General features: G+C 38.1%; 1 protein-coding gene across 1 annotated transcript in view; it reads left to right on the top strand.

Moving 5' to 3' along the window:
* LOC107144432 (high mobility group protein B3-like) overlaps positions 1 to 9,660 on the top strand; it is a 14,111-nt gene that overhangs the window by 2,480 nt on the left and 1,971 nt on the right. Inside the window, exon 2 of the mRNA XM_048785926.1 lies at positions 2,812 to 2,825. Coding sequence (XP_048641883.1) covers positions 2,812 to 2,825 — 14 coding nt within the window. The remainder of the gene's footprint in view (positions 1 to 2,811; positions 2,826 to 9,660) is intronic.

Here is a 9,660-nt window from a genome sequence, read left to right on the forward strand (position 1 = left end):
AAAAAAAAAAAAAAAAAAAAAAAAAAAAAAAAAAAAAGCCAGCCTCAGCAGGCTTTGAACTCAACCAGGCCTTAAGCAACTTAGTGAGACCCTGTCTCAATATAAAATATAAAAAGGGCTAGAGATGTGGCTGAGTAGTTAAGCACCCTGGGTTTAATCCTCAGTACCCCCCCCCAAAAAAAGAATATGTTTATAAGAATTACTGAGCCATTGGGGATAAAAAGGAGGATGATTATTTCCAAATGCAGAATGAAAACATCTTCTCTCTGTGTTATTAATGATGTTGGTCTGACTTTTCTTAGTCAGTAGGGATATTCAGAGGGTGGCACAAAGAATGACTTTTAAAAAGCGGGTGGGGACAGGATGAGGTCGGGAGGTTAGAGGCCAGAGAGGAGGTGCAGGACCTGCAGGCTGAGATAACGATGATTAGGAAATGCTCTCTTTTATAAGTACGTGAAAAATTACTGTCCATAGTGGAGTAATTTCTGTCCCTCTGTGCTAAAAAGGGGTTGAGGAATCATAGGGAAAAAAAATACTCAGGCCAGGGAGCCTGTGTCCTAAGGAACTATCTCCTAATATCAGTCCAAAGACGCAACCTGCCATAACTTCAAGACTTATTTTACTTAGCAGCTATCCATAGAACAGCCAGCTATGACTTTAAGACTAGTTTTACATCATAACTGCAACTACTCACCAACCAGATTTAGCCAACTCTTACATAATAGCAAGTCCAAAACACCTCACATAACATTTCTTTTACTGGATGAAATGCTAACCTTTCATATGTCCCTTGGATAGTTCAGAAGCCACTCTGACCTGTGCATGTGTTCCTAGGATTGCAATCCTATTGCCTAAATCCAAATAACCCCCACTCCCACCCCCACTTTATTTGAAACTGGTCTCTGTATTTTGTTTGCACCTTAACCACCACTTCATGAATTAGTTACCATTATTATCCCCTTTGGGTAGATAAAGAAATTGAATATAAGAAAAGTAATCTGAATGAGTCCACTAGGTAGTCAGTTGCAGAAACAGAAATCAAACTCAAGACTCCAAGCCCAGCATTTAGCCCTCACCCTACAGAAACAAACCTGAGCCTGAGGGCCCAAAGGAACTGGGATGTAAGATGCACTGCAACCCTAAAAGGGTTGGAGAAACAGGGACTACTTTCTGGGGAAGGAAAATCAGAAGCAAAAAAGACAGAAGTAGGAATGTCTCTTGGTAAACAGTAAGGGAACGGGCCTGGCTGGGTTATGGATCTATTCTGTCATGGATAATACTGTATGGCTCATAGCACACTGGTATCCATCTCATGGGTCTTCAAAACCATCCTTTTAATAAGAGAGAAAGTATTATAATTCTTTGAAAATGCAGAAATTGAAGATCCAAGAGGACAAGTGATGTTTCCATCACAGGTCCCTCAACCATAGAACCTTTATAAATACTGCTCCTTCTGCCTGGAAAGCACCCCCCACACACACACCCTCTTCACCTTGTTAACTTCTTCCTGTCCATCAGCTCCCAGTTCAACCTTGATCTCCTAAGAGTGCCTGGGCTGACTTCTTCTGCCTGGCTCAAATTCTGCCTGAGTGTACACACTTGTTGAACCATGTACCTCTCTCTTGTTTGTAGCATTATCATTATTGTAATAGTCTATTTATTCGTATGAATACATGCAAGAAAAACAAATAATTGAATAAACAAATCAGCTGAACAAAACAGTCTGCCACCTGTCAGAGTCCCTACATGAATACACTATTTACAAAAGGTACAATTGAAAGATCTGAGGCTATTTTACCTGAAAAAGAAAATTTAGGGGTAGAGATATGACAGCTGTCTTCAGATGCTTGAAGAACTGCCATTTTGAAGAAGGATTAGATATATTCTACATAGCTCCAAAAAAGCAGAACAAAGACGAATAGGGTGAAAGTTCAGGGAGGCCGACTTCATCACAGGGTAAGGAAGTGAAATATGTAACAATAAGACCTGTCCAAATATGAAGTGGGATATGAAGTGGGCTGTCCAAAGAGGTGAGCAAACAAGGACAAGAGGAACACCTGTCAGGGTGTGGAGGAAATTCCTGTTCTGGTCAGGAAATTTTTAGCCACTTGGGCCTTTCCAAGTCTAATATGCTTTTCTGTGTCTGAGAGGGACTTGAAAGCAAAATTAAATTTGATTTGAATTGACCTTGAAAAGAGAGCACAGCAGTGAATAATTGTTCTTAAGATGACCACTAACGTTGGACTCTTTAAGAGATACATTTGCATTTGTGGGTGGCCACTTCTGTGCCTGTTGATGGAGTCTTTGAGAGCCAACATTCCAATGGTAGTTAGGGCTGTGCAGCTGCCGCTGTGACTAAACAGGGAACACTCCAGCATACACGGGGGGAAAAAACACCCAGGGTCATTCCCCCTCCTCCAAGTAGAATCTCTCCTCTTCCCAGCCCACTCCCACCTCCCATGCACATCCACACAAACACATTTCTACACTGGGAACCGCCCCTCTGTGCTGAGGTCTCAGTGGGTGCTCAGAGGACATATTCCAAACTTCTACTGCATGTTGTTCCTTTTCTCTGATACTTAAGACTGCCCCTTACACTGAGCACAACTTTATAGCAATGTTTCTGTCTCTCTCTTGCAAAAATTGAGAGTATGAAAAGGACAGCAAGAAAGAAGAACTAAAAATCACCTTAATACATTATTTCTTAAGTACACAAAAACCAAGACCTCAAAAATTATATGGAGACTGAAAACTAGGATTTCTGACTTGGAAACTGTAAACTTCTTCCTGTCCATCTTCTTCCTGATACAGATATTTGCATGGAGGTAAGTTTGCAAGAGATCTGTAACTGTTATTCTCAGCAAATGCAGGCTTGGATCAACAACGACAGTTTTTCTGTATGGCAGTATGTTCTGAGTTTCAGATAACTGCTTTGCAAATTGAGAAATACAACTCACTTGCGAACAATCAAATCTAATAAATTGTAATGTTTTTAAAATTATAATTTATCATTTACATTTCAAACCATAGTGCCCAATTTTCTATATGATATTTGATAATCCCATCATTAGACATTTATGGAACACCCGCTATGTGTCTAGCACTATCCAGATCCCTGAGTATAGGGAGGTAAAAAAAAATAGATATGATCTCTGATGTTTTAAAGTTTATAATCTAACGTAGACAAAATAATAAGCAACAAATTAATACATGACTACAAATTGTGACGACTGATATGAAGTGAAATGGTCAGTTAACAGAAAATCCTAAAATCATGATGAGCTTGTCTGAGGAAGAGACATTTAGCAGAAATTAGGAATAAGTGAGAACTAACCTCACAAATGGTTAGAGGAAAAATATTCCTGACAACGGGAATATCCCAAAGCCCTGGAATAGGGAAGAATTCAGTTTCTTCAAGAACCAGAAAGAAAATCAGTATGAGGAGGAAAAGCCAGAGGTTCTGCAGCAGAGCTCAAGGCACATGTTGAGGAAGTCGATGTTAACTCTCAATGCAATGGGAAGCCCAAAAAGAGGGCCATGCCGTTTACAGTCCAAGAATGATTACTGAAAAAGTCAGACGTGTGAAGAATGGAATAGGTAGAGGCAAGAATAATGTCCCACTCTCTAAGCTCCCCATTCTCAAAAATGAAGACTGCTAATTTACAACCATATGAATGTAGCACACTTAGAGTTATTTCTTTACAATAATTACATTTTTGTTTACCAGGCAACTCTTTCCACAGGAAACACTAAATGAATGAAAATTGAAATGTTTTGTATTATATGATTGTCAATATAAGTTCTAACATACATTGAGAATGAAGACAAATTACTATTGGTAAGTAATTTGAGGAAGAAGTGAAAATAATGCCTTTTTTATGTAATGCTGCATTCAGGATATTATCTCTATTTTATAAACAGGGGAAACGACATTCTCCCCTGAGGAGGCTGGCAGAATTAGGAACCAGAATTAGAAATTCTCCATTCTTGACTATTTCTCTCTCTCTCTCTCTCTCTCTCTCTCTCTCTCTCTCTCTCTCGTTGTTGATGCTCAGTACTGTTTCTTCCTGTGGAACACATAGGAGTAGCAGCCAGACTCCTGCCAAAAATGAACACTGTAGGGTGGGTCCTCCCCATCTGTGGCAGGATTTGGATGTTATAACTGTGGATTCAATCAACCTCAGATCTAAATTATTTGGGGAAAATTGCATCTTTATTGAACATGTACAGACTTTTTTCTTACCTTTATTCCCTAAATACTACAGTATAACCACTATTTACATAGCATTTATACAGTATTAGATATTGTAAGTAATCCAGAGATAATAAAAAGCATACAAGAGGATGTACAAGATACAGTATTTCATAGGCTCTATGAAATACTATACTATTTTATATAAAGGACTTGAGCATCTGCAGATTTTGGTATCCAGGAGGGTTGTTCTGATCATTCCTCTGCTGATAGTGAGGGATAACTGTATGTGTAACTGGGTTATACATACCTGGAAAATAATGTGTTCTTTTCTTATTGTTCTGAGAATAGGACCCTTGCAATGGTCAGTTCAAGATATTCATTTCAGGAAGGGGGACTGAAAATTAATACACCTTTTTGGTGAATTTCTTTTTTAGTTGTAGATGGTCACAGTACCTTTATTTTGTTTATTTTTTTATGTGGTACTGAGGATGGAACCCAGTGCCTCACATGTGCTAGTCAAGCGCTGTACCACTAAGCCACAACCCCAGTCCCTGGAAATTAATGCATCTTAAAGAAGGGATACAAAGACAAAAGTAATGCTCAGCTTCTGGCATTCAAAATAGGATCATGCAGGAATCCAGATTATTTTCCAAATATCTTCCTTCTCTCTGTGCAACCAAGTCCACAGGGTTCTTTCTCACAGTCTGTTTGCTCATGCTATGTAATGTAGATATGAGGATTCGTGCTTTATGGTAGTAGGATGTTACATTAGGTCAAGTAAAAGGAAAGCTTGCTCCTTTCCAGTGCTGAGGAATTGTATATAGAAGAGAGAGAGAGATGGCAGGAAGAACACAAGAAAAAAGGAAAGTCAAACATATACGCTGATATTCCCTTTCAAAAAATTGTATTAAATCCATGATTTTTTAAACTGCCTCGCATCCCTTAGAGTGCTTGTTAAAACACAGTTGTTGGGCCCCACCTCAAGCAGTTCTGATTCATTAAGTCTAGAACTTGCATTTCTGGCAAGTTCCCAGGTATTACTAATACCGACCACACTTTGAGAACAACCTTGTTTAATAAATCAAATTAAAACCAAGGACAAAGAAGTCTCTTGCCCTTGATTTTTATGTAGTATCCAGGAAAGAGTTGATCTCTCCATGTGACCCCTTCTCAAACCTGGTGAGCAGCCAATTGTCCCCAATTCATACTGTATCAGTGGGGACACAAAACCCAAGTCCCTCCTCCCTTGACTTGGGTTTGTTTGAGTCTTCATATGTTGATACAACAGTCTAACCTGTATCCCAACCAAGATGAATGGAATGAGAGGCACGAGTGGTATGTGAATGATGCATAAACTCATTGCAGTGCTTACGACTGTAACACACTTTTCCTATGTCATACCCTTCCACCCTGATGGCCATATCCATCCGGGACTTGGACTAAACCAGTCCTTTAACATTTCACTCATCTTCTGGTATTTATAGTTCCTTCTCTTTCTTGGCTATTCTCTATCACCATTGCATTTATCTAGTCTAGAGATCTGTGTAATTTTACCTCACTCTATTCACATTTCTTCTACAGCTGCTTTAGACTTGTTAGGAAATAACTCAAGCATTTTTTATACCTTTTAATCCTTTTGGATATCTGAATAAGTAAATAAATAATCAAAAGAGTACACTTCTTTTAAATTGTCTTTATTAACCTTTTGCTTCTCAGATATAAACATTTATGAATTAACAAGTATGATTTGGTTTAGGTAATAATGTGAAAATTATATCCTGTTGAATCTTAGGGCAACATTTCTAAAAATAAACAGATTATTTCTAAAAATAAACATAAGTTTGAGTATATATATATATATATATATATATATATATGTGTGTGTGTATGCATATGTGTGGTGTGTGTGTATGCATATGTGTGGTGTGTGTGTGTATATTACTGACAAATGATTTGTCTAAAAATTAAAAGTCTATGTAACAGATTCATTCTCAAATTCTTATTCATTTAGTAGTAAAATATTTTAATCAAGTTGGTCTCTTTATAAGCTCAATATACACTCATGTTAAATACTCTTAAAATTCTCATAAAATGTCTATTTTTCCAAAATAAAGTATTATTTGTAATAAAAATGACTACCCAAGCATTGACACTAAGAATGCCAGATATACCAGCTCTCTCTCTCTCTCTCTCTCTTTCTCTCTCTCTCTCTCTCTCTCTCACACACACACACACACCTTGCTGTAGAGTGACCATATTATTACACATTATGTATCCTATAACATCATGTTGTAAGCCTCATATTATTACACATTATGTATCCTATAACATCATGTTGTAAGCCTCAAATATATACAATAAACTTCGTCAAAAAACAACAAATTGCCAATAAGCATATGAAAATATTCAGCCTCACCAGTAACTAAAAAGAGAACATTGAAAACCCCATTTTCCTATCCAGCTGAAAAATTACACAACACTAAGTATTAGCCAGAGTGATAGATAGGCATGGGCAGTCTTGCACAGCTGGTGGAATTGTGCACAGACACTCACTTTCAACGGCCACTGGGAAATGCCCATCCCAAGCCTCAATCACGTGCATTCTGCTTCACTTCAAAATTCCACTTGGGAAATTATCTTAAGGAAAGTGTCATGAATGTGCAAAGACTCCGGTGTATTGTTTATAATGGTATGGTCTATCACAGGAAAAATTATTCAGGGAGCAATGCAAAATACATATCCCATGATAAGGAATTCAGTGAACACTCCAGAACTCTGCATAGCCACTGTAAATAGGAATGTTGAATAATGTCTAATGGCACAGAAATAAACATGCTGTAAAACAGATAAAGAAAAAAAAAGAATGGCAGATACTCTAAGTTTCATTCCTAAATGAATACAAATTTTAAAATAATTTTGGTTGTTTGTAGAAGTCACAATTCTTTAAAATATAAATTACTCAAAGCAACCAGTAAGTACTCCAAATTTTATTTTGAACTATTACATCACTGATTTGGTTTGGCCAAAATAAAAGAATGTGAAAAGTAAATGTACATTACTGTTTATCTCCATCAGAGCCAATTCATATAATATGATTTTGTACCTTCTTCCAAAACACCAATACAGCCAGGCAGTTCTCTTTCCAAACAAACAAACATAATACAGGTTTACAAGTAAAATAAGTGTTCATATCATCATCAATAAAAAAAATTATAAACACATAGTAATTTTTATTTAAAACATTTTAGAGTGCTTTAAATAGTTTTGGATGAAGGGACTTAGTGCATGAATTCTATTGAGCTTCAGGAAGCCACAAAACAATCATTTTATCACCCTGGCCAACTACTGATCATAGAGATGAGATGAGCCAAGACAGACACCAAAACAATGAACCTTTGTGACTAGCCACAGGAGTACAGCAAACCCAGACACAGAGACACTGCCAGGGAACCAATGTTCAAGACAGAGCCAGCAGTCAGAAGTCAAGAGAGCCTTTGTAGGCTACAGAGCACATACATGCAGGAGTTCACAGCAAGTCCTAAATCACATGGATCACAGTCCAAAACAAGGAACAGAATCAAGAACCAAAACAAAAATTCAGATCATACATATGAAGCACCTCCCTAACTGCCCTGTCCATTAGTAATTTGGGTGGATGTAGTGGCAGCAAGAATATTGTGTGTTAGTTGCAGGTGACTCCGTCCCAGCCAGTCCTTCCAGCATAGTGGCTTCCCAGACACCACACACTCAGCATGTCACTAATTTCTCCACTGTCCATCAGTTGGACTTCAGAACGATAGACTAAATAAGTAACGTGTATTTTCCCTTCATGCCCAAGTTGCAGTGAGTTCAATTTCTACTCTGCTACATTAGCTATTGGCTGGACTTGGAGCAGAATTAGACATAGGAATGTCCAGCTAGCCAGAGAAGTACCAGAAGACAAAATTAAATATAAAATACAGATGCCTTTTTTTATTTCTGACAGTTTTATTGAGAAATAATTCACAGAGTATATAACTCACCTATCTAAAGGGTTGGAATTTTTTCTATTTCTCACCAACACTTGTTTTTACCTGTCTTTTTATTATAATGCCTCACCCCCTCATTACAAATCTCAAACTGATCTTCTGGATCCTTGGATCTAGTTAGAGAAGTCCACTTACCAAACGCAAAATACTGAGTGCACATTTTCCTAATGGTAAGCAGGAAAGAAAAGGTAAGCAGGCCAGAGCTGTCTGGATGCCTGGTGGACTCAGGGGCAAGGAGGACATAAAGCAGCACCCAGTCCCTTCTGAATATAAACCAAAAGAACTAGAACTGCCGTTGCTTCCACATGAACTTTTTTCAGGACTGGTTAGTGCAGGATGCATAGCTGAGAAAGGGTTGAGACAGAACTCAAATTAACTTGAGAATGACTATGGAGCCAAAGCTAAACTCAAGACTATTTTCTCCTCCTCAACATTTTCATCTGGTGTTTTGTCCCCAAAGAGCACATACTGAAACCCTTGGGAATCTCTTCCATTTTTTAAAATCCTATAATTCCATGATTTTCTTCTTGTAAATGTATCTTAAATTGATTATACTAAGTATCCCGGTTAGTCAGCTTTCCATTGCTGTGACAAAATATCTGAAAAAAATCAACTTAAGTGGGAAAAAAAGCTTTATATTGGCTCATGGTTTCAGAGATTTCTCCATGGTTTGTTGGCTCTGTTGCTTTGGTGCCTGTGGCAAGACAAAACATCATGATGGAGAACATGTGGCAGAGCAAAGCTGCTTGCCTCATAACAGCTAGGAAACCAAAGAGAGGAAGGAGGGGGCTAGAGTCCCAATACCTCCTTCAATGGTAAACCCCTAATGACTTGACTCCCTTCCACTAGGCCCCATCTCTTAAAGGTCCCACCACCTCCTAGCCCTGCCACAGACTTGTGACCACGCCTTTAGCATATGAGACTTTGGGAAAGTCTCATTTTTAATGTATTTTAAAAATACTTATAGTTTAATATTTTAACTGTATCTTTAGCATTATTAATGTCTCCTGAAAGTTCCTGGAAGTTCACCTAAGAGAAAAGATAAATATGGTTAAAGGGAAACAAATAATAGAATTTATCTCTTAGAAAGTACACTGATTACTTATTCAACAAGTTAGAGAGTTGTGTTGTTTCATTCTTGAGAACTGTGCCATGAAGAAAAATAATTTCATTGAATAGCAATATCATTATCACACCTGAAAATATAAGAAAAGATAAAACGAGTGCCATGGCTCACGCCTGTAATCCCAGTGGCTGGGAGGCTGAGGCAGGAGGATCGCAAGTTCAAAGACAGCCTCAGCAAAAGTAAGGTGCTAAGCAACTCAGTGAGACCCTGCCTCTAAATAAAATATAAGATAGGACAGGGGGTGTGGCTCAGTGGTCAGATGCCCCTGAGTTCAATCCCTGGTACCCTCCCCTCTCACCCCCTCCCACCCT

The sequence above is a fragment of the Marmota marmota genome, unplaced genomic scaffold, assembly GCF_001458135.2.
Source record: "Marmota marmota marmota unplaced genomic scaffold, marMar, whole genome shotgun sequence".
Classification (NCBI taxonomy): Eukaryota; Metazoa; Chordata; class Mammalia; order Rodentia; family Sciuridae; genus Marmota; species Marmota marmota.